The sequence below is a fragment of the Linepithema humile genome, chromosome 8 (assembly GCF_040581485.1).
Source record: "Linepithema humile isolate Giens D197 chromosome 8, Lhum_UNIL_v1.0, whole genome shotgun sequence".
NCBI lineage: Eukaryota > Metazoa > Arthropoda > Insecta > Hymenoptera > Formicidae > Linepithema > Linepithema humile.
Window position 1 is genome coordinate 9,546,722 of NC_090135.1, and position 24,567 is coordinate 9,571,288.

Consider the following 24,567-nt stretch of genomic DNA (forward strand, 5'->3'; position numbering starts at 1 on the left):
AAAAAAGCGCACATTACTTTGCATTATGTTTGATTGTGTCATTGGATTAATTTATAGGTCTCTGTGTTGCTTAATCCGTGAAACGCGGATTTTAAGTTAAATCTCGGTTATTCTTAATTCATAATTTTATTCGCACGAGAATTTTTATTGTAGAAGATTATTTTTCGATGATATATCAGATCTTTTTTTAGCACGCGCTAAACAAACTGGATATTGTTGTCATAATTTATTTTTGTCCCTGATAAAATTTCCGGTATTTAATATCTGACATCCGAGTGTCATTGGTCGGCAAAATATATGTGTATTTGTGTGTTTTTATGCATAACAGTTGTTTTGATGTGTTATGGCTTACGCGATGACTTGCATTACGTAAACGAGTGGCGAGCCTCGTCACGTTTTCCGAAGGAAAAGAAAGGAACGTGTTAATTGAAATCTGTGCTTCGCGTGTGCACACGTGACCGGAGCTGACGTCTACGATTTCGTGAAACTCGAGTCGTGATGTTGACCACGTGGAGTATCGCAGAATTTGCGTAGCAGTCCGCGAAGGGGCGCGAAGCTCGATCGTCGAGTTCGAGATGTTTCAAAAAGTCGCGCGATTTTCACGGAGGAATATTAATTTTCCACAGTTTGCGTTTTAACTGCAGTTTAATTAATTAACCTAAAAAGTAACGATAATTTCTTTTTTTTGCTAAAAATATTTGACTTTCTGCAATATAGATGTAAATTTAAAAGAAGGGAAATTAAGAATAAAATACTTCAAGAGTAAAAATGCACCTGAAACGTTACGGATTAATATTTTTGGAAAATAAAATTATTTTATTGAGAATAATTTATTGAGAGAATCACGTCGTTCGTATTAGAAGATTTTATTTCAGACAGAAAAAATTCATCGCAGAATCGAGATAGACGCGGTTCGAATAAGGCTAAAATATTATCAAAATTATGTCATCGGTATATAAGTTTGCTATATCTAAGACATGAAGCACTACTTTACATGGCCGCGAGTGGTACTGCGCTATCTTTAGTTCGCTCGTTATCGCGGTGGAATTCGACCTGAATCAAGGAGAGATCATCGAGAGTCGTCCTTCGTGCAGTTGCGCCACTGTGGTTTCTACACCTCGGAAATTGCATAATCGCCCCGCTATCGTCGTTCTCGTAATCGCAGTGTAAACACTAGAAAATAGTACAAACATAGTTTTGTAAACATGGTGACGCGAATATTACTCGATTTCTAGCGTTACAAGTGCGTTTCAAAATATGCACGAAGTGAAAATATGACATTAATGAATTAATATATCAAATTTTTTGGTATAATTATTTACATCTACAATTGTAGCCATTATTATTGTTGCGTATAACTATTAATTTGATGAATAAATTTTGCGTATTACGGTCGTCGGAAAATAATATTTCTCTGCTATACTGACTAGGATTCAACATTTCAGTCTCGTTTCGTCGTCAAGTCTGTTGACAAAGCGAGGGGCGGTTCAATCCGAGCGATTGTGTGTTTTCGAAAGTGGCGTTGATAAATCATCGTCCGGTCACCTACTACCGACGCTTTTTGACGTAAGAGGGTCGTTGAACGTAGCTCGCGTAACGCGCAGCGATGAACTTTAGACTTCTCTTGAGACATCCATTGTCGTTGCATAATACGCCGCCGCCACCGCCGCCGCCGTCGCCGCCGCCGCCGTCGCTGTCACGCGCTGACGGAAATTGAAGACAATGATGAAACACATTTATCACCCTTTCTTCCCCTTTTACCAGTCTCCGCAAATAGCATCGGAATCGATATCGCTCCGTAACAATCGCGTGCGAAGACACTCTCATAAGAAACTGACCGATGCAAGACGATATAAGATGCATCTCGCGGCTTCAAGGCGTCTTCTAGAATCTTTGAGAAAAACTTGAAAACTTTTCGAATTTAGACTCGAATAAATGTTGAAGTGAATATTTTACAACTGTAAAATGAGCTCTCGCAGACTGATAATTTGATAGAACTCTACATTTTAAACTTAAATAAATGTTTAATTTTATGTTATTTTGAAATTAGACGTAAGTGAATTTTGAATGCTAGTTTGACAGATTACTCGAGTTACTTACGTATTTCGGGTGCTGTGCAATGAATTTTGAGCGCGATTGCATGACCGCATTATCGAAAGACATATATTGACCTAAAGAGAGAGATACGCCTCGCGTCTAAATATAAGCGTACGTGTGGGCCGCTTTTGCCGCGGCGGAGTGAATTTTTATTTCCGTCGTAAAATCAATTCTACGAGAAGGGCGAGCGAACGATATAATTAGCAACGGTGGGAAAAAAATGGCTGTCAAATGGGGCGGTTAATGCGCCCTTCGGTCAAAATAAGCCCCGTGTTCGTCTCCTGTCGAGCGACAGCGCTGAGATCGATCGTGCTTTATTTTCAGGACGAATTTTCCCTCCGTCTTTGCACACGCAATTAATCGAGAAGATTTAAGTAATGTTTTAAAAATTTGTCACTCAATCTTCGTGTTTCATATTAAACAAAAGCACAATATTTGTTAATATAATTATCGGAAATTTAAGAAATTAGGTGCAAAAGAAAAAATAAAATTAAGAGAATAACAATGATTCAGGTTGGAAAATTTTGTTTGATTTCTTCATCGTGTTTGTATGACAAATTCTTAAACTATAATTGTATTCTCTGTTCCGCGGAATGCAGCTGCGTCAGATTCTGGTTTAATTGCCAAAAACGTGTAACTTTAAATTGTGATAAATGCACGATGAATGCTGAATGAATGTTTTCCGTCTTTTCCCGCAAGTGTTGATTCACTTGTGTTGCAACATATCATCGAGATTACATCAATCCTCGGTTTTTTCGGCAACTCATGATTTATTACTCTTGACAATGTGCTTCCGGTTAAATAGAATTTGGCAGAGGCTCAGCTGCGTTGAGACAAACTCCCGCGAGAAGTATTCGCACTACAAAAAGCACGCATTACAATGATATGAAAAAAAATGCGCATATTATTTTACATGAAATTATTTGCTTTGCATTCTTGCAAGTTTTTATCAACACATGATGCGAGTGCATTTGTTGCGTAATGCTATACGCTATCGCAATAAAATAAAAAAAAAAAAAAGAAAATCGCTTTTTGTTTAAGAAATTTAGAAAAAGTAACGTGTAAATTTAATTTCTCTTAATTTTAGAATCAATCTTGCCAATTAATGTTATATCGGAGAGACGCGAGCTAAATTTTTTCAAGCAACAGATATTTTCTGGAATCGATATCATTCCCTTCTGGGAATATTCCTTAGCAGCTTCCGCTGCGCGATCGCAAACCGCGGAGGCGTTTCCGAGTAACTCCGGCTTGGCAATTAACAAATCACGAGACGAACGTCACCGCGCGATATCGCCGACCTTGCGCGTCGCCCCGACAAAACGCTTCTCGCATTGATTCTGCGTGCTGGCGTGCGTTGAACTTTCGTCGAACGCTTAAACGGCAAATCGCGTGTTGCGCCTTTCGACGACAACGACGACGACGGGGCCCTAATCGATTCGCTCCGCTGCTCGGTGCATCTCGCGATAACGGTTGCGTCATGTTGCGCAATCATTGTTTACGCCCGTCGTTAGCAATATCGGCTTGCCTTGCCGAGGCGAGGCGAGGTGAACTCGTTTTATGAACGCGGGGATTTCTCGGGCGATCGCGTTTCTCACCCGAATGCCCCTCGTTTCTCGAGATTTTTAACAAATAATTTTTCTATTGATGTAAAACATATATTTTTTTTTTTTTTACATCTCGCGAAAGCATATCGCCATTGCTACAATTAAGATCGCAGGTGCGCAAACCACAAATTCAGCGTCGATGCATGTGTATTCGCGCGTTTGCATTCCTTGCAATTCATTGTCTCTCTCGACCATTGTTCGACACCTCGTCGCCGGCAGACAGTTCGACGACCGATGATCGCGCATCCTCTTATCAAAACACGGTCGAGTATTTTCGCAGCGCGGTGCAGTCTAGACTCTTATTAAATAAACACGGTCGCTGCTGAAGCGGCTACCGTTGCAAGACAAATTGCGTAGAAACCGCTGAATGCAGCGCGTTTGTCGTGGAATTAGCTGAATAAGATGATGTATTATTAGCTGGTGCTATTGTTACTTACATTATTAACTTTTAGTTAGAGGTATAAAATTTTTAGTACAAATATTATCAATGTGCTTTTTTATTTTGCTAAAAAATGTAAGCAGAATCTAAAGATAATTTATTTTTAAAATTTTTTTTCCAAATAGATCCAAAACGATAAAAACAATTAAGTATCAAGATAAAGATTCTTAAGTTTAATTAACTTTGACGTTAATCAATGATGTTTTATATGATTTGATAACTGCTACGTGAAAAGAAAGGAGCGGTTTTTATCTATCACAATGCACATGCGAAACAAGTAGCATTTATTGCTCATTTGCTCAACCGCTTGTTGATTGCTAATTAGAACCGCTTGCTCGGAATAGTATCTCGCCAATTAACGAGCTGGTAATAAATCATCACTTTTACCTAGCACTGAATTACGTAAGCACCGCGCGATTAACATACTAACTGCACTTTACGCGCGTTCGCGCGCGAATACATACAGTTTGCTTAATCGACGCTGCACTTTTTGCCTCTTCACACTTCTTAACTATTTTCTTATTGTCATGCGATTCTTAAATAAATTAATGCGCGATTTAAAAAAAAATAGAAAATTTTTTTTTGTCTTTTATCACAAATTCTAAGGAATTCTTTTTTTGAATTTAATTAAACATTTTTTTGTGTTGTGCGTTTAATTAAACAGTCTTTCGCTGTATGTGCGTATTTGATTTTACGTCTAATTTTATTTTATCTACAGAAAGCGTGACACAGTGCTGTTAAAACAAACGCGTCTATGGCTTGTTGGTTTTTGTCTTTAATAATAAACACGATTCACGTCAACAGCGTTGTTATTAAAACGATGCGATAATACGAGCTGTAATATCCATTTTTCGCAGATTGCACGAATGCAAATAATACTTGCATTAATTTGGTGCATTATCGAACAACAATGTTTATTTTAATGCTCTCAATCGTCGTAGCAAATTAATAGCGGGCATAATCGAAGCTTGTTTTGACGAAACGGCTTTGAAATATTTCGATATTACGACGGCGATTTCGGGTGAAATTTTTCCAAATGACACGAGGTTTCTACGTCGAGACACACGTTTCCGCGTCGCATTGCGTCGGAATTGACGCGAAACGTTGCGACATTTCCATCGGCTAGTGCGACCACGTTTAAATCATTCGCTATTATGTATACAGTTACATCACACTCGATTAAAATAGCAAATTTGCAGCGCGAACGCGGCGGCGGAGCGTGATATCGCTGATAACGGATTTGGCCGCGAACAGCCGCGCAGCTGCATCGTAACCGCGATGCGATAAAACGCTATCAATTCCTGACGACGACGTCTGCAAATATGTTTGCTCAAAGCGAGAGCTGCATCATCATTCGTATTCGTGTTGTTATTCGGTTGCGTGTACTGTATTCGCACCTCGCTTCGGACTTTGCATCGGACGACGCGATAACGCGCGTCGATGGATTTTATCAGCACTATCGAAACGTAAAAAAATATCATCTCCTTGCCATAAATAAAATAAAATAATCTAATCATTTTTAATTTATATTAATTTGTACTAATATTAATTTATATTAATTTTTATTTATAATTTGTTGTTTCGCGGGAGAAAATTGTCGATATAAATTAAATCTAAATTTTTTAAACTGCATTTGATAATTTTTTGCGGTAATTGGTTTTCAAGTCGATCAAACAATTTTAATTAGATTGAGGTCACGCGAAAAGACTGCATCGCGCTATCGTAATACGAGAGTCACTTATCACGGCTGTATGGAGTTATTAAAGCGCCGCCGGCGAACCGTAAAGTCTTCCGTAGATAAATGAAAAAGCGAAGGGTGTAATTGAAAAATTATTGTTTTGCTCGATGCCTTCGCAATCATTCCGCAAGCTCTGATTATATAAGAAGCGAGCAACAGTTGCATTTTAATTGCATATCGATTTTCGATTTATCCTCAAAATTCGATTACATTTTGCTCATACAATTTAAAATGCAATTGTTTAATTAGACGTAGAAAATTATATATGCCAAGTTTTGAAATATTTATATGAATTATTTGAAGCCTGTATCAGATTATGCGTCGGAGATTGAGATTGCAAATTGGTGCTAAGAATTTAATCAACCAAATAATTTCAATCTCAGCTCATTTTGTCTTGATATGTCTTGAATTCCAATCACCAATTCTCAATCTTCGATCTTTAATTCATCATCTGATATCGGCTTAATCGAATATGAATTTCACGGTCGATCGAAAGCAACGACAAATCGATTTTAGAGGATTGCGTAAGTAACATGAGTGAATATATCATCGAGTATCGTCGTTTGCACAATTTCCGATCAAAATGTTGGAAATAGAAAAATATTGCAATAAGACCTCGCGTGATATTAATCTTCGCGCGAACGGTCGCACTTCGGTCTTCCTGCAATCGCCACCTTCGCTCAAAGTCCTTTTCCGATCACGCCATACAACTCATACCACTTCGCTTAATACGCAAATAATCTTGTTGCTCGCACTCGTGCGATTCTCCTGAGGATAACGCGCGCACGCAGACGCAGGGTTAGCCTATAGTCTAAGGTTGGGTAATTGACGTAATCATCTGACAATAGGTCATTTCATAAATAGATGCTTTATTCATAGCCGTGGATCGCGTTTTTTCACAACAGCAGAATTTATTTATCGCCACGCTCAACCGAAAATAGATCCGATGAAATAGAACTCAAAGTATTGAGGTTATCATTGATTCCTGCATTTGCGAGCTAATTGAATTACTTATTCCAAACAATTGGATTTTTTAAAATTAAATTCGGGAATGTTATTCGTAGTACAAATAATTTGATTATATTTAAAATTCTTGTGTGGTGGGGGAGGGCTATAAAATATAGCGGGCGATGCGGTTTTTACGACCGTATGCGGCCAGGCGCGTTTTTTTTTCTTTTAGCGAGCTGACATAACAGCTCGCGGCACGCGAGATCGCGGACGCGCGGGAATCGCCATTGCCACGATGGCGCGAAAAAGTAGGTTTCTGGAGCAGAGAGAGAGAGAGAGAGAGAGAGAGAGACGAGAGGGCCCGGTCGCTCTTCGAAGGCCCGTGCCCACGAAGAGGCGCAACAGCGGAACGAAGCCGCTGCCGCCGCCGCCGCCGCCGCCGCGCGATAAGTGTTACGCGCGTGCAATGGGAGAGTTTTAGCGCGTTAACTCGTCTTTTTTTCTTCGGGGGCTCATTATTTTCCTCGAGTGCGCGTTATCTCCGCTTCTTCCAATAATAGCAACGCTTCAATAATCACCGCTTCTGACAGTACCAACAATAACGATATCTAATGCCTCGTAGTATTCGTTTTATGGCAAATTAAACGATGACGATTTCTCGCAGCCAACCGATTTCGAAAATAACGTTTGCGCGCACACTTTTCCAAGAATGTCCAAGGTGGTGAGAGACGCTCGATCTAACCTTTGCATTGAGCCTCCTTTATTTTTACGTGTCTCCCGGCCGTCAAAGGGACGGGATAAAAATAATGCATCCTCGTACGCGAAGGTGCATAGTACGTAAACTCGTGGGCGTCTTTACTCGGGGGTTTTTTCGTAGAGAGCGAAAGAGAGAGATGTTCGTAACTGTAGCAGTTGGATTCGCTAAGGAAGCGACTTATTTTCTCATTTATACGGAACTCTGCAATCTCTGCTCTTCATTTTAACAAGATTTCACGACATTTGTGTTCTTCAAGTGTATTTTTTCTTATGAAATATTAGATATATAGAAATATTAATTTTATTTTAAGAGAGAAAATATGTATTTTTTAATAATATTCAAGAAATACATATGTTAATTTATTTTTAAATTAAATAAGAAATTGTGCAAACTTGTTAAAAAAAAGTTAAAATTATAATTGTGCTGTCTGAAATAGATATTTACTTTTACATCATAACATTTTTATTTATACATTATAATTTTGATGTTGGCTATAAAAATAAAAGTTATTATTGTTTTAATAGGAACGCGAAAATAGGAATGTTTTTTTGATGTGGAAAAATATATACGATTAAATATTAAGGCTGATCGCTGTAACCGCCAGGACGTAAATGTTATAAAAATACGGATTGTCGTCGCGGATTATGAAAAATGCGATTCGTTTACGTTTTACAAAGGAGACGCGTGGGCGTTCGTGCGCAAAGATACTCAGATCTTGTTGTTGGTACATTCTTATGTAAGGATCTCGCGTGTACACCACGTGTACCAGGGATCACGTTGTACAGGCGAGCTGACAAAAGCCTTGTGTTAGGGTGCCGCGCGGACACGTGCGAATCATTGTAGTTGATCACGAGAGAAGCGCGTGATTCAGTGTCAATGGAATGATTCGTAAAAATCAACACAGCACGCGCATAATCACACTACGTGAAGCGAACGCAGAAATCTTTTCCTCTTCTCGCAGTTTTGTAGAACAAATTTTGATAAAAAGAATCAAAACATCAAAAAAGTGCGAGAAGTATCAATTTCTAGTCTTGCAAATGTGTGAAAATAATATAAAGAATTTAAATAAAATAAAAATATATTTTTTGATAGCGGTTCTCTATAATTTGTGCACCGACTTTTGTTCGCACTTGGGAATTTTTACGTAAAATGGTATTTAATGGTTTTTGATTGTGCGATCGTGCGACAGAAGCCCGCGGACGTTGTCGCCGCAGATGCCCGTCGTAAATAAATGGGAGTGTGACGTTGTTAAAAATAGTCCGTCCTACAGAGGAAGGAAGTAATGCTCACTCTCAAAACACGTCTCGTAGACGTCTCTGACAGATGCGTCTGAAACATGTAAATCCGCTTGTCGCAGTGCTCGAAATCCCGCGCAGCCTTGGAAGAGACCGCCCACGAAATTCTGGATTTTCCGGTCATGACCTGAAATTGGTGTTTCACGGTCAACATAATTAGCACATAATTGGCGTGACGAATAATCACGAGACGGTTCGATTCTCGCGTCGGTAGTGCTGTTTAACAATTTTAATTTGTATCTTTTATTTATAATTTTAATTAAACTTAATTGAGCAATTCCAACGATTGCTGTAAAGAGCGCGATTGTTAAAACAATACAAGTTTAAGGATTTTATGAACTAGAATTCTCTTGATCAGTTATTTGAAATATTAGTTTAAAAAAAAAGTTGTACATGCAAATGATTGATTTTCAGCAGCTTGCAATGTTCACGAATTCTTTTTTTTTTCTTATTTATATGGATTTCTTTCTGTTTTCCAATTTTTGTAGTCGTTAGAAACATGTTTCATATGTTGCGTGTCTCTTTTCGTTGCGTGATGTTTTTTCCAACTTAAATCACAGCCTCCGAGACATCTCGTAATGTTTAATTCGACGTATCGATTTTGATTTAAGCTCGGCGAGAAGACGCCGAGGAGGAATGGCGAACGATAGCGCAACTAAGACACTAATTATATGCCATAAGCACTGCTATTATCCGAGCATAAGTGCTCCCACCTGGATTGCGAACAATGTGACTGGACGCTGGCGACCTTTGCCGGAGTTTGTCTTACTCAACTCGCGCGAACGGCTGAGCAGCCGCGACCCGAGCTGAAATGTCGTAACGCAGCCGCAAACGAGCTAAATTATCGTTAACGGTAAAACAGAAATATTCCGCCGCGATGGAGGATAGATCTAAAATTAATTCTTATTATCTTACACGTCGTCGCGCGATCGGGAAAGGCCCCATAAAACGCGCGGAACATTTATATTCCTCGCGAAGTCCCCGTAGCTTGCGTCATCGAGATATGAAAAAACCGTAATTTTAATATACAAACAGTTACTTTCCATGTCCCGGTTTCGGTAGATGCACGTTCGAGTGTGATTATAGCGACGCTTTGTTATTCCGCTAATGTAATTTATTACTCTGCTCTCAATCTTTCTTGAAGGTTGGAAATTACTGTGCAAAGTACAAACTTAATTTTAATTTAATTTAGAAGTTTCGTTAATTTAGGTGCAGCAGAGATGCTATTTAAGACAAATTCAAAAAGAGAGAAAAGATGCAAATTCTTGAAAGATGTTTTCTGCATTTTAGAATTAATAAACGTTCAAATAACTGTACGGATATTTACTTAAGAATTTGACATTTGTTAAAATAATATTTAATAATTATTGGTAAATACTTTTGCCTATTAATGTTCATTCGCATTAATCAGTATTAATGTAGAAATATTTGCGCTCGAATCCACTCGTGTCTCTATGCCATTCGTAGTTAGTGCAAACGCGGTGTAGGTGATTGGCGAGCCTATTATGTCACAACATCTAGTTGCAGTGACAAGGTAGAGCCGGGCCGTGAACCCAGGAACAGCCGGCGGCACATTGCACGGGTACACACGACCGAGGTTCTCTCTCTCTCTCTCTCTATGGTATTCCGCGGACATTATTTCCGCCGTTTTTCCTCCGCCGTTTTTCCTCCGCCTTTTCAGTGCCAAGCGGAATGAATACAATAATTCTCATGATAATTTCCGAGTGCGCTTGTTCTTCGACTCTTTTAAGTTTTGTTCTACTTTGTCAATTTCACTATTATTTTTAATTAATTATTAAAGAGAGAACAAAAATGATTATTTTTTTCTTCAAGAAACGTCTATCATTAACGCGCTATTCGATGTATCGTGTTTATTATTCATTTTAGACGATACACTTCGTGTTTTTGCACTTTTGCGATAACGAGATGTTATTTTCGTGCTTTAAAATAGATGGGCACAAGTGTACCGAGCGTGTCTTATTACTCGTGCGATAATAACACTTCCATGTGTGAACGTACACAGTCGCCGTACACATGCACCGTTACGGAGGGTAACAATCTTGTCTAAATATTTGTACGTCGTTTCGGGATTTCTGTCTTCTCCCTGCCTCTTATTCGTAAAATCTTATTTTGTTTCTATCTTACGTAATTACATTCCAGCACTACGCGCCGTTCTACATCCATGTGCGCGCAAGGACTAATCTAATTCTACACGTGTATTTCGCACAATTAATTCGATTAATTCGAATCGATATCGTATTATCGAAATTTGTTTAGGCGCTGAGCCGGAACGACACATGAAGTTCCTGTGATAAATATTTTTTTGCCGAAAGAAAAATTGCGTCGAAATATTGATCGCAGCATATTTCATTACATAAGGAATTATATCCGTAATAAAATTCTGCTACAGTAAAAGAATATAAAGATTCTCCTGGCGGATATAAAATGTTTCTCTTATTGTTTCTGCATTTTCTGCAAGAGATAAAGTTTTTTTGATACTTGAATCCATTGAAAATGTCGTTTTATTTCTGAGGAAAGTATTGTTCGCTAAATGTGAAAAATACATGAGAAATAAATGTATTGTACTCCCTTTTTATATCCGGTTTCTCCAATTTTTTAACGTTTTCGAGACAGTACCAAGCAATCTTGTTGTTAAAATAGTTTAATAAATATCCTCTTTTTTTGGGACCGCATTAGCCATTCTTTTGACAATAGCCTAACACGAGTCGTAGTCATCGGAAAGCGACACTATACATTTAAGATACACTCGTGGATGCTGACACTCGTCAGCTAAACATGATTTGGTTCTTCGTCTAGTTTTACTCCCATAGCTCGCTTATCTGTAGCATAACTTTTCAGGATTAATTTTCTATGCCATAAGCATGAAAGAAGAGTATGTCTTACAATAATTTATGTGTTGTTTTAATTAAAAAGAAGAGGAAAAAGAAATTACAAGTGTGTAATTTATTTAGATTTACTTCAACTTGAAATAATGCGACAAATATTTTGCTAGTGATTTTTTTTAATATTACTCTTGCTTTGTTAAAGAAAAGCACATTTATTTTAGAAACAAGTATAAATAAATCATAAGTAAAATTTGTAAATTAAAACATTTTTGATAGTAGTCATATATGCTTTAATCGATAATAAACACGAGTTTTCTTTTAGGAAGCAGTCGACGATTTATTAATTGACGTAAGAAATTTACTTTAAATCAAATAAATCAAACAATGTTAATTGGCACAGTTTTGCGATTTGAAGGAGAACTGATCAAAATACCGTCAGTTGTTCAATGGCGTGTATTTAAAATTGATATGTTAAATACTCTGCAATTTTTAATGATATGATATATGATATATTAAATAAAAATCAAGAAATATTTTGCGCGGCTTTTCGATTTGCTCCAACTTTTCAATTTATCGATAGAACAATAGTTCTGTGGTCTTTATCTTTGTTTATTAGATCTTTTGCGTTTGCCGCACGAGTAATGGAAAACTATGGTATGCATATATACAGATACTATCACACTTGACCCGAACGATAAACGATAACCTAACGCGTGAAACGATACGATTCACACGGTAACACTTTGTCACACAATAAACGATGCTCGAATTTCTGTTTTTTTTTATTTACGTTCCGTGTGTCGTTACTTTGCGTTAGAAACACATTTTTACGTGGAATATTACCGCGTGTCGCAACACGAAGTAATACTGCATTAAAACCTCTATAGAAAACTTAAAATAATTTCAAATGCGCATTTATAATGAAAAATTTGACATAACAATGTACGAAACATATTGAAGAAACGACTTGTACAAGGCCTGCGTGATTCCGATTCTAATTTGTTAAAATCGTCGGCGGAGACTTGCACAATGTATCAATAATACCGATAGTCGCGCGAGATGGAAATATCGTGATTGTAACGGGCGTGTGCGCGATACGCGGAGTTATGCCATATTACAGATCATTATGCAATGCGTTGACGCAATTCAGATCCGATCGCCGGCACGAACCGATCCATGGGAAATCTTGAATTACACGTTTTATATATCGGTCGTTCGCGCCGCCGCTGCGATTGCTATTGAAAGGGCCGTCGTGACTGCGATTACGTTAATTTCTTCGCTTATGATAATAGCACAGGGTGGCCTTGTGCTCGTAAATTTTCGTTTCATAACTGGAGGAATTATATATTGACACGGTTGGTGAGTTAACGCGGGATTTATATTTCGTTGTGCCGCGCTATGTCTAAATATGTGAATAGAGTGCTTTATTATAATCGAAAGCGTGAATAAGGAAAATATATTATATATAATATCTAAACTAGCAATCTTTTGAAAAAGGCGAAGAATTTCACAACGCAGTGCTTCAGATATTAACACTATCTCAAACAATTTAAAATTAATTTCAATTTTCGGAAAGTAGTCTTAAATCTGCTTGATTAATTATGCCAATATAATCAATACGTTATCGAATATGTTGCTTAATCTTTTAGAAGTGAATTTCTTGCACAAGAGTTCCTGTTCTTTGTGATATTCTATTCATTTGATGCTCCGAAAGCTTGCCGTATTCGGAAAGTGTAATTTCAGTGCGAGCGAGGGTGGCGAAAGTTTATGATACCCCATGGGGTGCGATAGGGCGGTGTGACTCAGCGGCTATGGGGATGACGTAAGAAAATGAGAGCTTCACAGTCTCCGGGAAAGAGCGGCAAGAAGCCTAAGCGTGCATTTTTAAATCTCCTATTTTTAGTTTTCTATTTTGTGTTCGTATCGAACGCGCCCGTAAAACAGCCTGATGCTATCTGCACCAAATGTCATATTAATTGTTTTTAATTTGACACAGACAAACGTTTACGAAATCATTTATCTTATAAGTATAGAAGCCTCAAGAAAAATTGTATAACAATTGTATTCATAGTGTCGGTAATCGAAATTACGAAAAATAATGAAGTTTGCAGTAAAGTTAATTAAAAAGATATTTGGCTGATTTTAGGAAACTCGGCGAGACGCCTGTCTCAAAGCATTCGTTGATGCGAAATCTCGTTAGTAAGCAAGTGCGCAAATTGCGGACGAATTACGCGCGAAAGAGCCGAGGTGCAACGTGCACGACTATGAATTCGCTCTCGCAATCCACGACGCGAAATTACAGAGGCGGGGGTGATTGCACGGCACTTTTCCACCTACAAGCGGGCAAAAGTGCGGTCCGTTATGGATTCTATGACGGGACGTCTGTCGTGACTGTCGTGCGCTTACGCAACTCGGACTCCGATTTAAGCCACCGTGCCGGAATGTCCATTACAATACTCCACACGTCAGCCTCCATTCATGCGCCTCTCCCTCCTCTCCCTCTCTGGACTTGTCCCGTCATCCGCAGACTACCTCGCTTTGTTCGGCGTTTGTTCGCGTTGATTTCCGACGATTGCCGTCGCGTTCGTCAAAAGTCGCCTCTTTAATCATTATCATCGTGATAAATCACAATTGTGGTAATTAATTATGAAAGTTCCTAGTATAAAATACATCAAAAAATTTTTCATTTGTTTGGTGATTTGATATAAAATGTTATGATAATTAAAGAATGAGAAGAATGATAAATGTGTAATATAAAGATTTTTGTTATGATGATTGATATAAAAAAGTAAAGTTTTGTTTTCATTTTTCAATACAATTTAAAACGAATGTTAATATAATAAATATTTTGACGTAATTTTGAATTAAAATTAACAATTATTTTATTTAATCAGTTGTATCACACGTTCCGTTGGTAAAACCGCAATTGTATGTCGTCTTATGTACTACCGACTCCATCTGTCGCTTACAAGTAGAAATTCCAAATAATACACTCTGATAAATAAGTGTACGTTATTATATTTATAATAAAGAGCAATAATAATTGACAATTATGTTGAAATAGTTTTTACATTAGCATTAATTTTGATTTAGATTAACGATTAACTAAAGAAGATACGCAAAATCAGAACAATTTAAATAAATTTTCAATAATTTAAATGAGAAAAATAGATGGTCAGTTGTTTTTGTTACATATTTTTATAGGAAAAGTGAGATTCAGCGTGAAATTATTCGTTTCAAACTATTAATTAAATTTGTCGAAAGGTTTGTTCTAATTTTTTTCGGAATAATTTTTGCTATTTTTGTATACATTTTTTTTTTTTTTTTTATTAAAGCTATTTTTTTTTGTTAACGTCCGAATTGCGTCGTCCGCGTGAGCCATTCACTTTCATTTTCTGGGGTGGTTGCACCCCGCAATATCAAGAACCGCCGGCTGGTGAGGGGTTGAAAGCCCTAACAGTGCGCAGCCGCGCTGACCGCTGTCCACTTCTCTTCGTTAGAATTCCCCGGAATTATTCTTCGTCCGCCGGCTTATAGCTGCTATAGCAGCCACAAGTATTACGAATACTACTCTCTGCCTTCGTAAAGAGTATAAGGTGTTGTCGCGCGTGCCGCAATCAAGAAAGTAGGGATTGCTTGCCTTCAGTATTTCGCGATCAACCGGCAAAATAAGGGGCTCCAGGGTGGCGAACGGCGAACCGAGTGAGTATCGTTCTTGTGACGAATCGCCAGCGCGTTTTTCCAAAACAAATTCTCCAAAAGTAAGATAATTGCACTCTTTTTTCGCCCATTAATCTCTCAAATCGTCCCTCACCTCGATAGATTGTTTCGCGTCGCGAAAAACGAAGCAAACATGGTCGCCGCGAAACGCAACACTTTTGCGTATTGTTTTTCTATTGCAATGCGGGAACTTTGTGATTAACAACGTGGGGGGGGACATCTCTCTCTCTCTCTCTCTCTCTCTCTCTCTCTCTCCATGGAATAGGATAGGATCTCGTAAATAATTGATGACGAAGGAGGTAATTCGATCGGCCGAGCTTCACTTTGAGTCTTTTGTTGGACACATAATAGCGCGTCACATAGTGGACACATATATTATTAATCGAACGGGCGACTTGCGTGGGATTTCGCGGTTGCAAGCTTTGCGTCGGCTATTGCGACGGGAGAAGAATCGGTAAATAGTCCGGCAAGTCGGCTCCTCGGCGAACCGAAGTTTTCGCGAGTCGATAGTCGTATAGCCGCCCCCCCGTTTATGGGGATAGATACAATCTGCACATTTCTGCTAGAAGTAGGACAAAGTGTCGCGCAATTTGTCTTTTACGTTCAACTCGTCTCTTCAGCCTTGCTTCTATACCCCTTGATTTTATAACTCTTTACAATTGCGTCGAACACTGGCTTTTATTACAAGAAACAATTTACGACGTGAATTGCTTTGCATGAATTGTCGCGAATAAAAATTCTTGTAACTTAAAAAAATTGAACAAGTAGTTTCTTCGACTGGAAAGACCACGAAAGAATAATACAGTTTATTCCTATAATCGTGCTGTATAAATCAATAAATATAGCACGCTTGCTTTTCTTTTATAACGAAGATAGGAAAGTTTTTATCAAATTCGGGAAAAATTATTATTTTTAATTTTTCTATTAACCATACGTGGCGTTGTGACGTCATCCTTCGCGAGGATTGACACATCGGCGATTCCGATGACAAGTCATTCTTCGATAATGTATCATTTTTTAAAGATAAATTTTTTCAGCAGTTTCAACGAAAATATGAAACTTTTATCAAATTCGGGAAAAATTAAAAATAATAATTTTTCCCGTACTTGATAAAAAATTTGTTAATTTATGAAGAATGACGCCATGTGCTTATGATTAATAAAAAAATCCGCGACCTCGTCGCTCGCTATATACAATCTGTCGTTCGAGTGCAACAGTTGGAGTCAAGGCGAAGAGTTAAAAGTGTACGGGACCCTCGTTGCGTCTCGAATCGATAGTCGCGATTACCGGAGCAAAGGTACACGTAAATACGGCCAAGAGTCACCCCCTCCCGTATTCGGCCGCGGATCGGCGGCGACGTTCAGCGTGTCGCGCAACCTTGTGCACCCTTGATCGCTCGCGACCACCTTCTTTTTCTTTTCTCGACGAAGGCGAGTCTCGCTTCTTTGCGGGTAGTCGTGCGATTTATTATTTAACGAGAATAATCGATGGCTTATGGATACGTGCACCAACGTCGTACATCCCCCGCGACAGTCGTCATTTTCGCGATGGTGCCGTGCCGCGTGGCAGGAGTAGCCGCCGTAACCGCCGCTCATCGTTTGCCGCCGCGAATCGGCGGTTCGTGAAGTCATTTTTACGCGCGAAAAAAGAAAGAAACAAGAAATCGGTCTCGGAAAACATGCTGGCGAGATTTAGGAACAGCTTTCGCTGCCGCGTGCCTAAGTGTCCGACAATTCGTTTTCCAGGGATGGAGAAGCCCGAGTCCTCCGCGGAGGGTGAGAGCGCCGGTGAGCTCGAGGATCGGGATCCCAATAGCCTGAATCAGCATCTTCAGGTAACGCAGTCGTAGAGCGTGCTGCAATCGATGTGCTGCGCTTGTCGCGACGTTTTCGATCAATACATCAATGTTTCCTCAGCTAAAATATTTAAAATATCACTAACAGATCTTTTTAATTGAAATGGCACGCTGTTCCCACGCTTCCGTTCTCCAGTTCTCGCACAATAATTCCCTTTTATTTTTCTAAAAAGCACATATCAATCTTATACACATTCAAATTGCGTTGTGATTGCACATACAAAGTTGCAATTCGAGCAGCAAAGATATAGCTAAATTTTTATCATATGTCGTCGAACCTTGATTTTCTTCTTAATCTTTATTACATAATTTAATTATCTTGATTAAAGAGGCGATTGATGATGATTTGATTTTTTTCGCTGCACACAGAATCTTTAAATTTTTCGAAATTATTACCTATATTAAGAAACTATTCTTTTCTAATTATTTTTGATTTTTAAATTGCCGGGTATGTTAACGGCATGAAAGTGTTGAAAGCCGTAACCTACATTTCCTTGAAAATAATCGAGAATCGATAATCAGCAACGTAGATTAATGGGACTTTAGACTGATTTGCGTGTATTACTCGGACTTTTATTCCGACCATAAAATGATTGCACGTACATTCGTTCGCATTCGTTTGCTTTGTTCGCACGCTGGGTTAATTTAACGACATGATTGATGGGCATCGATTATGCGAGCGTCCGTATAACGCAGGTGATGTGGGATGACGTGATCGGCGAGCCGGAAGGCATCCGCAGTCCCGAATGCGCCTGGCGGCTCAGCGGCCACTGCTTTCGGCTCTCCCGTGGATGCTGCTACATCCTTCTCTCGGTTCTCGTAGCGCCGCTGCTCGCCCTTTGTTTGGGCTTCACGTTCGCCTGTCTCGCGTTTCAGGTGAGTTGATAACTCATCCGTTCCTTCTCTGGTCGCGTGCGTCCAGTCACTCCGATTGTCCGCAATCGATTTTAGGTATCTCGCACATATAGTCCTCTAATTACAGCAATAGAATACTTTATGAGCTTCGTTCGTGACAAAATTAAACCGAGAGAGATCGCAAAATTTAATATCAAGTTTTAACATAAATATTTCTTTTATATTGAATTGAAAATATTCACGAAATTGTTCCATTCTTTTCTAAAATATTAAATAATTAAAGAAAAAATTTCTTTTTCTTTTTTTGAGTTATTAAAAATTCGAAATGACACAAAACAATTGGCGTTTGTTGCATCTTTGAATATTTCGACACTTAAAATTCTTATTATTAAATCTGCATCAGCGATCACACGCTTAGGCTCTCAGGCATCACTCCTCTCGTTAAATATTCGCTATATTCTCCATGTCTTGATTGTTCCTTGCAGCATATATGGTGCGTCGCGCCATGTCTGCGCGTATGGAAGATTACGTGCGCGGCGACGCGAAATTTCTTGGCGGCGTTGACGCAGGCGGTCATCCGGCCGATCATGGAGGCGATGAGCTACCTTTGCCACAATATCCGCGTATTCAATCAAAAGCTGCCAGAAGGTCCTTACCAGAAAGACGACCTACTGGTTGTGTAGTCTGCGAGTCTCGCGGCAGATCGAATCCAATTCGCGTACACAATCGATCGATAGCGCGACTCTTTCCTACGTTCGCTATTGAAGTTTCTAAACACGAATGCATCGCGACACGTGCAATATTAGTAGTATTATAGTCATCTAGGTGGATAGAATTATAGCTGCGAGAAGAGATATCTAATTATAGAGAGTGATACTTGCGAGGCTATTTATATATAGAATTTTAATATAAATATTGAAGCAAATTATTATATATACGATATATTACATGATTTTATATATATATAAAATATAATAAAAAATTTTACATGATTTTATATATATATAAAATATTACATGCGATTAATGGCCTAGATATACAAAGGAGATGATCCTAGATATAATTGCACACAATCAGGGAGGTATATTTTTGTAACTTAAGTGAACTCGTGCGACAATAGCGTCAAGGAATTCCGTTGAACCATCCGCAATATTGTACACAACGAGCTGCTTAAGTATAGTAGTAAGTGTAAAGGTCTTTCTCGCGCGCTGGCCTTGCAGGAGTATAATAATTTTAACTCTTGCGCATGTCTCCGTGTAGTTGCAGATCGAGAGTTAAGAAACTCGTGAAGCATGCAAGTGTTGGGGCATGTCAATATTTTACGCCACTCGACTCTTTTGTTGTGGTTTTTAAAGCCGGAAGTATAAGATCGATAATAATCCAGGCAATAATTACTAAAACGAGCGGTTACAAAATCCATCTGAAAAAATTAATTAGAAATTCTGATTTAATTAATAATATAAATGTTAGCAATAATAATAATTATTAACATTAACAAACATATTTATATATGAATATAAAAATTTATATTTATTATCATATCATTGGAAAACTTTAGACTGAAATAAGAATCCGTCCACTTAACTGCTGCATAATTGTATAATTAATATTAATTAAAATATTAATCTATCTCGAAGCGATAAAACACAGGGCTGTCGTATTTTCAATATTCTATATTTATAATAAAAAATTCATTATTATTACATTCTAACACCATTCTTCATGCATTGTATAATCGCGATCTTCGTAAGTAGCGATTTATGGAAAGTTTCCGCAATATCGAATTGTACATACAAATGTCCTGCAAGTGAACTTTCGCAAATAAAACGTAGAATTTTCACGAAAATATTTTCATGATATTTGGAAGTTTAAAATTATGATCTCAACCTGAGAATTATTTAAGCTGAAGGGATTTGCTGATATCAATTTTTCTAAAAAATTATATTATATTATACCTAATAAAAATATATGCTTTGAGATATCAACAGCCGTTCAAACTTACCACCGCGTTTCTTACCAAGCCAATCAGAGATTTAGCCAATCGTTACGAGAGACGTCACGATACTTTCGGCAACAGCTGACAAGCTGTCGACTATCAAGTAGTTAAAGAGACGTTCAGTAACGATACTCAATGATTCTTTGGCGAGAAACATTGCTTACGAAATATTTGTTGAATTATATTTGCTCGGTGTAAATACGCCTTTAGGCACAGCTGATAAAGAGCTGTTTCGAGATCAACAAGTCAGTGTTTTATCAGCCGTTGCGTAAAATGGCAAACCACGTGAGAAGCTTGTTTTTACAAGGTGGTCGTTTGTGTCGCATCAACACCACGAGGCGTATCCTTTGAAAATTAATTATTAATGTTATTAAATTATGTGATCGAATCCTAATTCGTTGTTGCCCTTAAGAAATCTTGATTAGAAATCTCCGTCTCCGCGTCTCTTCAAACAAAACGTAAGTCATACAGTCTGTTTTAGATTATATTTTTAAATGTGTGAAAATATCAGATAAAGAAAGAAGTAGATTGCATCTAGATCGCGAGATAATCTTAAGCAGTGATCTAAACGTTGTTACAAAATGCAGATGACAGCACAATGCAGGCACGTTATCTCAGCCGGTCAGTTCGCTCGGTCGACATTTTGCTGTCTCATCCTTACTGATAATTGATAAAATAATTTTTACATAACCTAACCTAACTTTCAATTATAAGACGTATTATCATTTTACGATGACAATATTTTATTTTATTAGATTTCGTTCAATCAGACTTTTTTTGAGAATTAAGTAAATTATATTAAATTGAATAACTTTTTTAAATTAATTTATTTCTGATCAATTTTTTTTATTAAAATTTATCTAAATCGTGGATCAGCCGTTTTCAAATGGGAGGATCCGTTCGATTTGGAGTCGCAGCTGACGCAGGACGAGATCCTGATGAGGGATCAATTCCGTACGTACTGCCAAGAGCGTCTTTTGCCGCGCGTGATCGAGGCGAATCGGCAAGAACATTTCGATCGGAGCATCGTTAGGGAAATGGGTCAACTCGGTGTACTAGGCTGCACGATGAAGGGTTACGGTGGCGCCGGGGCGTCCTGGGTGGCTTACGGGCTTCTCGCCAAAGAGATCGAGAGCGTCGACAGCGGATATCGATCCGCGTTATCGGTGCAGACCTCTCTCGCATGCGGCGCAATTGACTTGCACGGCACTAACGCTCAGAAGGAGCGATTCCTTCCTAAAATGAGTACGTATGAGCGACTTTTGTGGTGGGATTATATTCTCTAGATTTTAATTTTCGAGCTGAGAGTTGCTTAGAATTCAGAATTTTAGGCGGAGATGTAATTGTGAGTTACTTTGCTTATTTTGAGGAAGTAAGAAATGGGTATTAATTAATTTGATAATAAATTAAATGTTATAATTTTCTATTTTCGAATTAATTGTACATTGAAAATAGCGAAATTTAAATTCTCTGATAAAATTTACGGGTGATAGTTTTTAAAATACGTTTTAGTTTCCGGGGAAAAGATCGGTTGCTTCGGCTTAACGGAACCAAATCACGGCAGCGATATTGGATCTATGGAGACTAAAGCCACTTACGATTCCGACAGAAAAGTTTACAAACTGAGCGGCAGCAAAACATGGTCGGTTCTGTAGCATTCTTTTTTTCTCTCGCGATTGAACATAAAAGTCACGTAGCGTGAAATCTCGTTTAGGATTACGAATTCACCCATCGCCGATGTGTTGGTGATATGGGCGAAATGTGACGACGGTCAGATCCGCGGATTTATCGTCGAGAGGGAAGCCGCGGGCGATCGTTTATCCACTCCAAAGATCCAGGGAAAATTCTCCCTGAGGACAAGCGTCACCGGGATGATTCTGATGGACAATGTAATCGTGCCTGAGGAAAATTTGTTGAATGTTCAAGGACTTAAAGTAAGTTGAGCGCTTCTAGGAATTTAGGAACTTTTTCATTCCATTTATTATACACGTTTTGTTCATTAGTTATCAGCCATTTACGATTCTTGAACATTCATTATTGATTTCGAAAAAAATGTTTAAAAAAATCTGTGCCTGCAAAAGTTTAGAGAATAGTCGTACGCGTAATTTCGTAATCATACTATATACAGTAGGGATATCTAATAATGACTTGATTAAGGGACCGTTCAGTTGTTTAAACAACGCTCGATACGGCATCAGTTGGGGCGCGTTGGGCGCGGCAGAGACTTGCCTGAAGATCGCGCGATCGTACACCCTCGATCGGAAGCAGTTCCAAAGGCCGCTGGCGGCGAATCAACTCGTGCAGAAGAAACTGGCGGACATGATGTCCGAGATCGCGCTCGGTCTTCAGTCTTGCCTGCGAGTCGGTAGATTGAAGGACGAGAACAGGTAAAGTGCGCTTGAAACCGAGCAAAGAGCTTTAATTCAGGCGTTTATAAAGATAGGAATTGATTTCAACGTTTTTAGAAATAATATAAAATAATATTCTATTCAATATTGTAAGCTGTAAAACATCCTAGAATTATTACAATTTAAATTTATCATATTATTACAATGATATCGTGAGAAGTATAAGCACGCGAATTGAAGAAACACGAAGAAAATGAGCTTTGTGTGCCGTAGAATCGCGCCGGAAATGATTTCCATCTTAAAGAGAAACTCGACCGGCAAAGCGCTCGAGATTGCGCGTTCCGCGAGAGATATGCTGGGTGGAAATGGGATTTCGGATGAGTATCACGTAATCAGACACGTGATGAATCTGGAGACCGTGAATACTTATGAAGGTACGCGAGAATCATTCGAAAATACGATGGTCAATGATGATCACGTTATTTCGTCTTTTTTTTCACAGGCACGAGCGACGTTCACGCGTTAATTCTCGGAAGGGCAATTACGGGTATTTCTGCATTCGCGGGATGAATGATTCTTTGAACAAAATTAAGAGAACTGTGCGTAATACGCATGCCATCAATCCTTATTTGTATAATTGATTGAAGTTTTGTAATTAATATTGAAAATATAAAAATTTTTTATATCCCTAAAAGTTGAGGTTTTAATAAACGCATGTACGATTAAGCTTTTAATTTAAGTAAGAAATGACGGTAAGTGCTAACCTCTCGACATTTTGCTTGCATGACCACGCGATTTTTCGTCTCTGCAATTCAGAGACCGATGCGTTTCGAGAATGTTTCCGCTGCAATAAGACCTTGTAGTCATTCGGTACATTTTATTGCTCGTTTATTCTCTATTTTACGTTTTAACAATTTCATGGTGTGTGTGCTCTTTCGCTACGCGCGCTGTCATTCGCTCTCGCTCTCACCTATCGACCAGCCCCGTTCACTCATCCACGATAAATGTACACGTGTGTGGCTTTCGATGGAAAGCAAGTACGTAATAAATCAATTTGACGCGGACCAAAACTTTCCCCCCTCGAGACGTCTGTAGAGTTTTGCGCGACCCGACTTCACACTTGAAAAATGAATTTTCATGAAGATCGTGTTTCACTTAAGACGCATCGGAATCCGAATTGCAAAATTAAAACGCGTTTGCAAAGTGATAATTATAATTGCTCTTTACATATGTATCGGAGTTGTAATTAGAAATCATGAAAATTCATCGTCGGCCGCGAACGTGCTAATCGGGAATCCTAATGAATTAAGGATGCCTGCGAAGAGGCGTCATCGTCAATGATGAGACACCCGGCAGATCCCCGCTCACTAGTCCGAATTATAAAATCGATATATTTACAGCTCCTTCGTTTTCGTAATTTTCCGGGATTAATTAGCCGCGTAATTTACAATGCCGGCATTCCTCATTCACGCTCTCTTTCTCACTCGCTCATTCTCGTTCTCTCCCTGTCTAATAACTATAGATCTCCGTATAAATATAATATAATATAATATAATACATACATATATACATTTATATATATATGTATATATGTATATGTGTTCAGTGCCTTTAGATTAATTTGATATTAAATAAAAATATAAAAATCTATGTACGTCAGCTACACGGTGGTTTATTTATATGACAATCCGTCTAACAATTTCAGAGCGCGAATATTGTTGTGTGTGTATCAAAAATAAGCGCCGCGCGGCCAACACGCGGCAAGAAAATCAACCAAACATTTAGAATGAGATACGTTAAATAACAAAGCGGTTTATTCACTCGAAAAAAATGTTCTCATTTTTCTATCGATGACGTTTCAAGCTAATGTGCTCGAAGATAATCGCCGCCCTTAATCAAGATTCTTAAAGACATTAAATTAATTTATAGGGTGACTAAAGTAAATGTGACTAGAAGTGACTCTCACTCAGAAAAGGATGTAAATATTCATATATAAATCCTACATTTATTTTTAACTTAGATAATATTTAACTTATTGATTAATTTATTAGTTATTTCGAGATTTTTCA

General features: G+C 38.3%; 2 protein-coding genes across 3 annotated transcripts; both read left to right on the top strand.

Moving 5' to 3' along the window:
- The first annotated feature begins 14,955 nt into the window (after positions 1-14,955).
- Positions 14,956-20,000, top strand: LOC105676733 (caveolin-3-like). 2 transcript variants are annotated; one of them, XM_012374842.2, is made up of 4 exons: positions 14,956-15,426; positions 17,190-17,278; positions 17,996-18,175; positions 18,640-20,000. In XM_012374842.2, the coding sequence occupies exons 2-4, from the start codon at positions 17,192-17,194 to the stop codon at positions 18,835-18,837; spliced, it is 465 nt and encodes a 154-aa protein (XP_012230265.1). In that variant the 5' UTR covers positions 14,956-15,426; positions 17,190-17,191; the 3' UTR covers positions 18,838-20,000. The 2 variants fall into 2 exon arrangements, with proteins under 2 accessions (XP_012230265.1, XP_012230264.1); XM_012374841.2 differs by lacking the exon at positions 14,956-15,426 and having other exon boundaries at positions 16,996-17,278.
- A 270-nt stretch (positions 20,001-20,270) lies between these two features.
- Positions 20,271-23,192, top strand: LOC105676729 (glutaryl-CoA dehydrogenase, mitochondrial). The gene is made up of 8 exons (XM_012374836.2): positions 20,271-20,490; positions 20,576-20,608; positions 21,027-21,395; positions 21,663-21,792; positions 21,865-22,084; positions 22,308-22,537; positions 22,772-22,932; positions 23,001-23,192. The coding sequence occupies exons 1-8, from the start codon at positions 20,424-20,426 to the stop codon at positions 23,066-23,068; spliced, it is 1,278 nt and encodes a 425-aa protein (XP_012230259.1). The 5' UTR covers positions 20,271-20,423; the 3' UTR covers positions 23,069-23,192.
- The last annotated feature ends 1,375 nt before the right edge of the window (positions 23,193-24,567 follow it).

Bases quoted from the DNA above. Each gene is read 5' to 3' on its own strand.
- LOC105676733 (XM_012374841.2), top strand. From the start codon at position 17,123: ATGCTGGCGAGATTTAGGAACAGCTTTCGCTGCCGCGTGCCTAAGTGT. The intron at 17,279-17,995 runs GTAACGCAGTCG...CGTATAACGCAG, and splicing joins GCCTGAATCAGCATCTTCAG to GTGATGTGGGATGACGTGAT. The intron at 18,176-18,639 runs GTGAGTTGATAA...TGTTCCTTGCAG, and splicing joins TCGCCTGTCTCGCGTTTCAG to CATATATGGTGCGTCGCGCC.
- LOC105676729 (XM_012374836.2), top strand. From the start codon at position 20,424: ATGGCAAACCACGTGAGAAGCTTGTTTTTACAAGGTGGTCGTTTGTGT. The intron at 21,396-21,662 runs GTACGTATGAGC...AATACGTTTTAG, and splicing joins GCGATTCCTTCCTAAAATGA to TTTCCGGGGAAAAGATCGGT. The intron at 22,085-22,307 runs GTAAGTTGAGCG...GACTTGATTAAG, and splicing joins TGAATGTTCAAGGACTTAAA to GGACCGTTCAGTTGTTTAAA.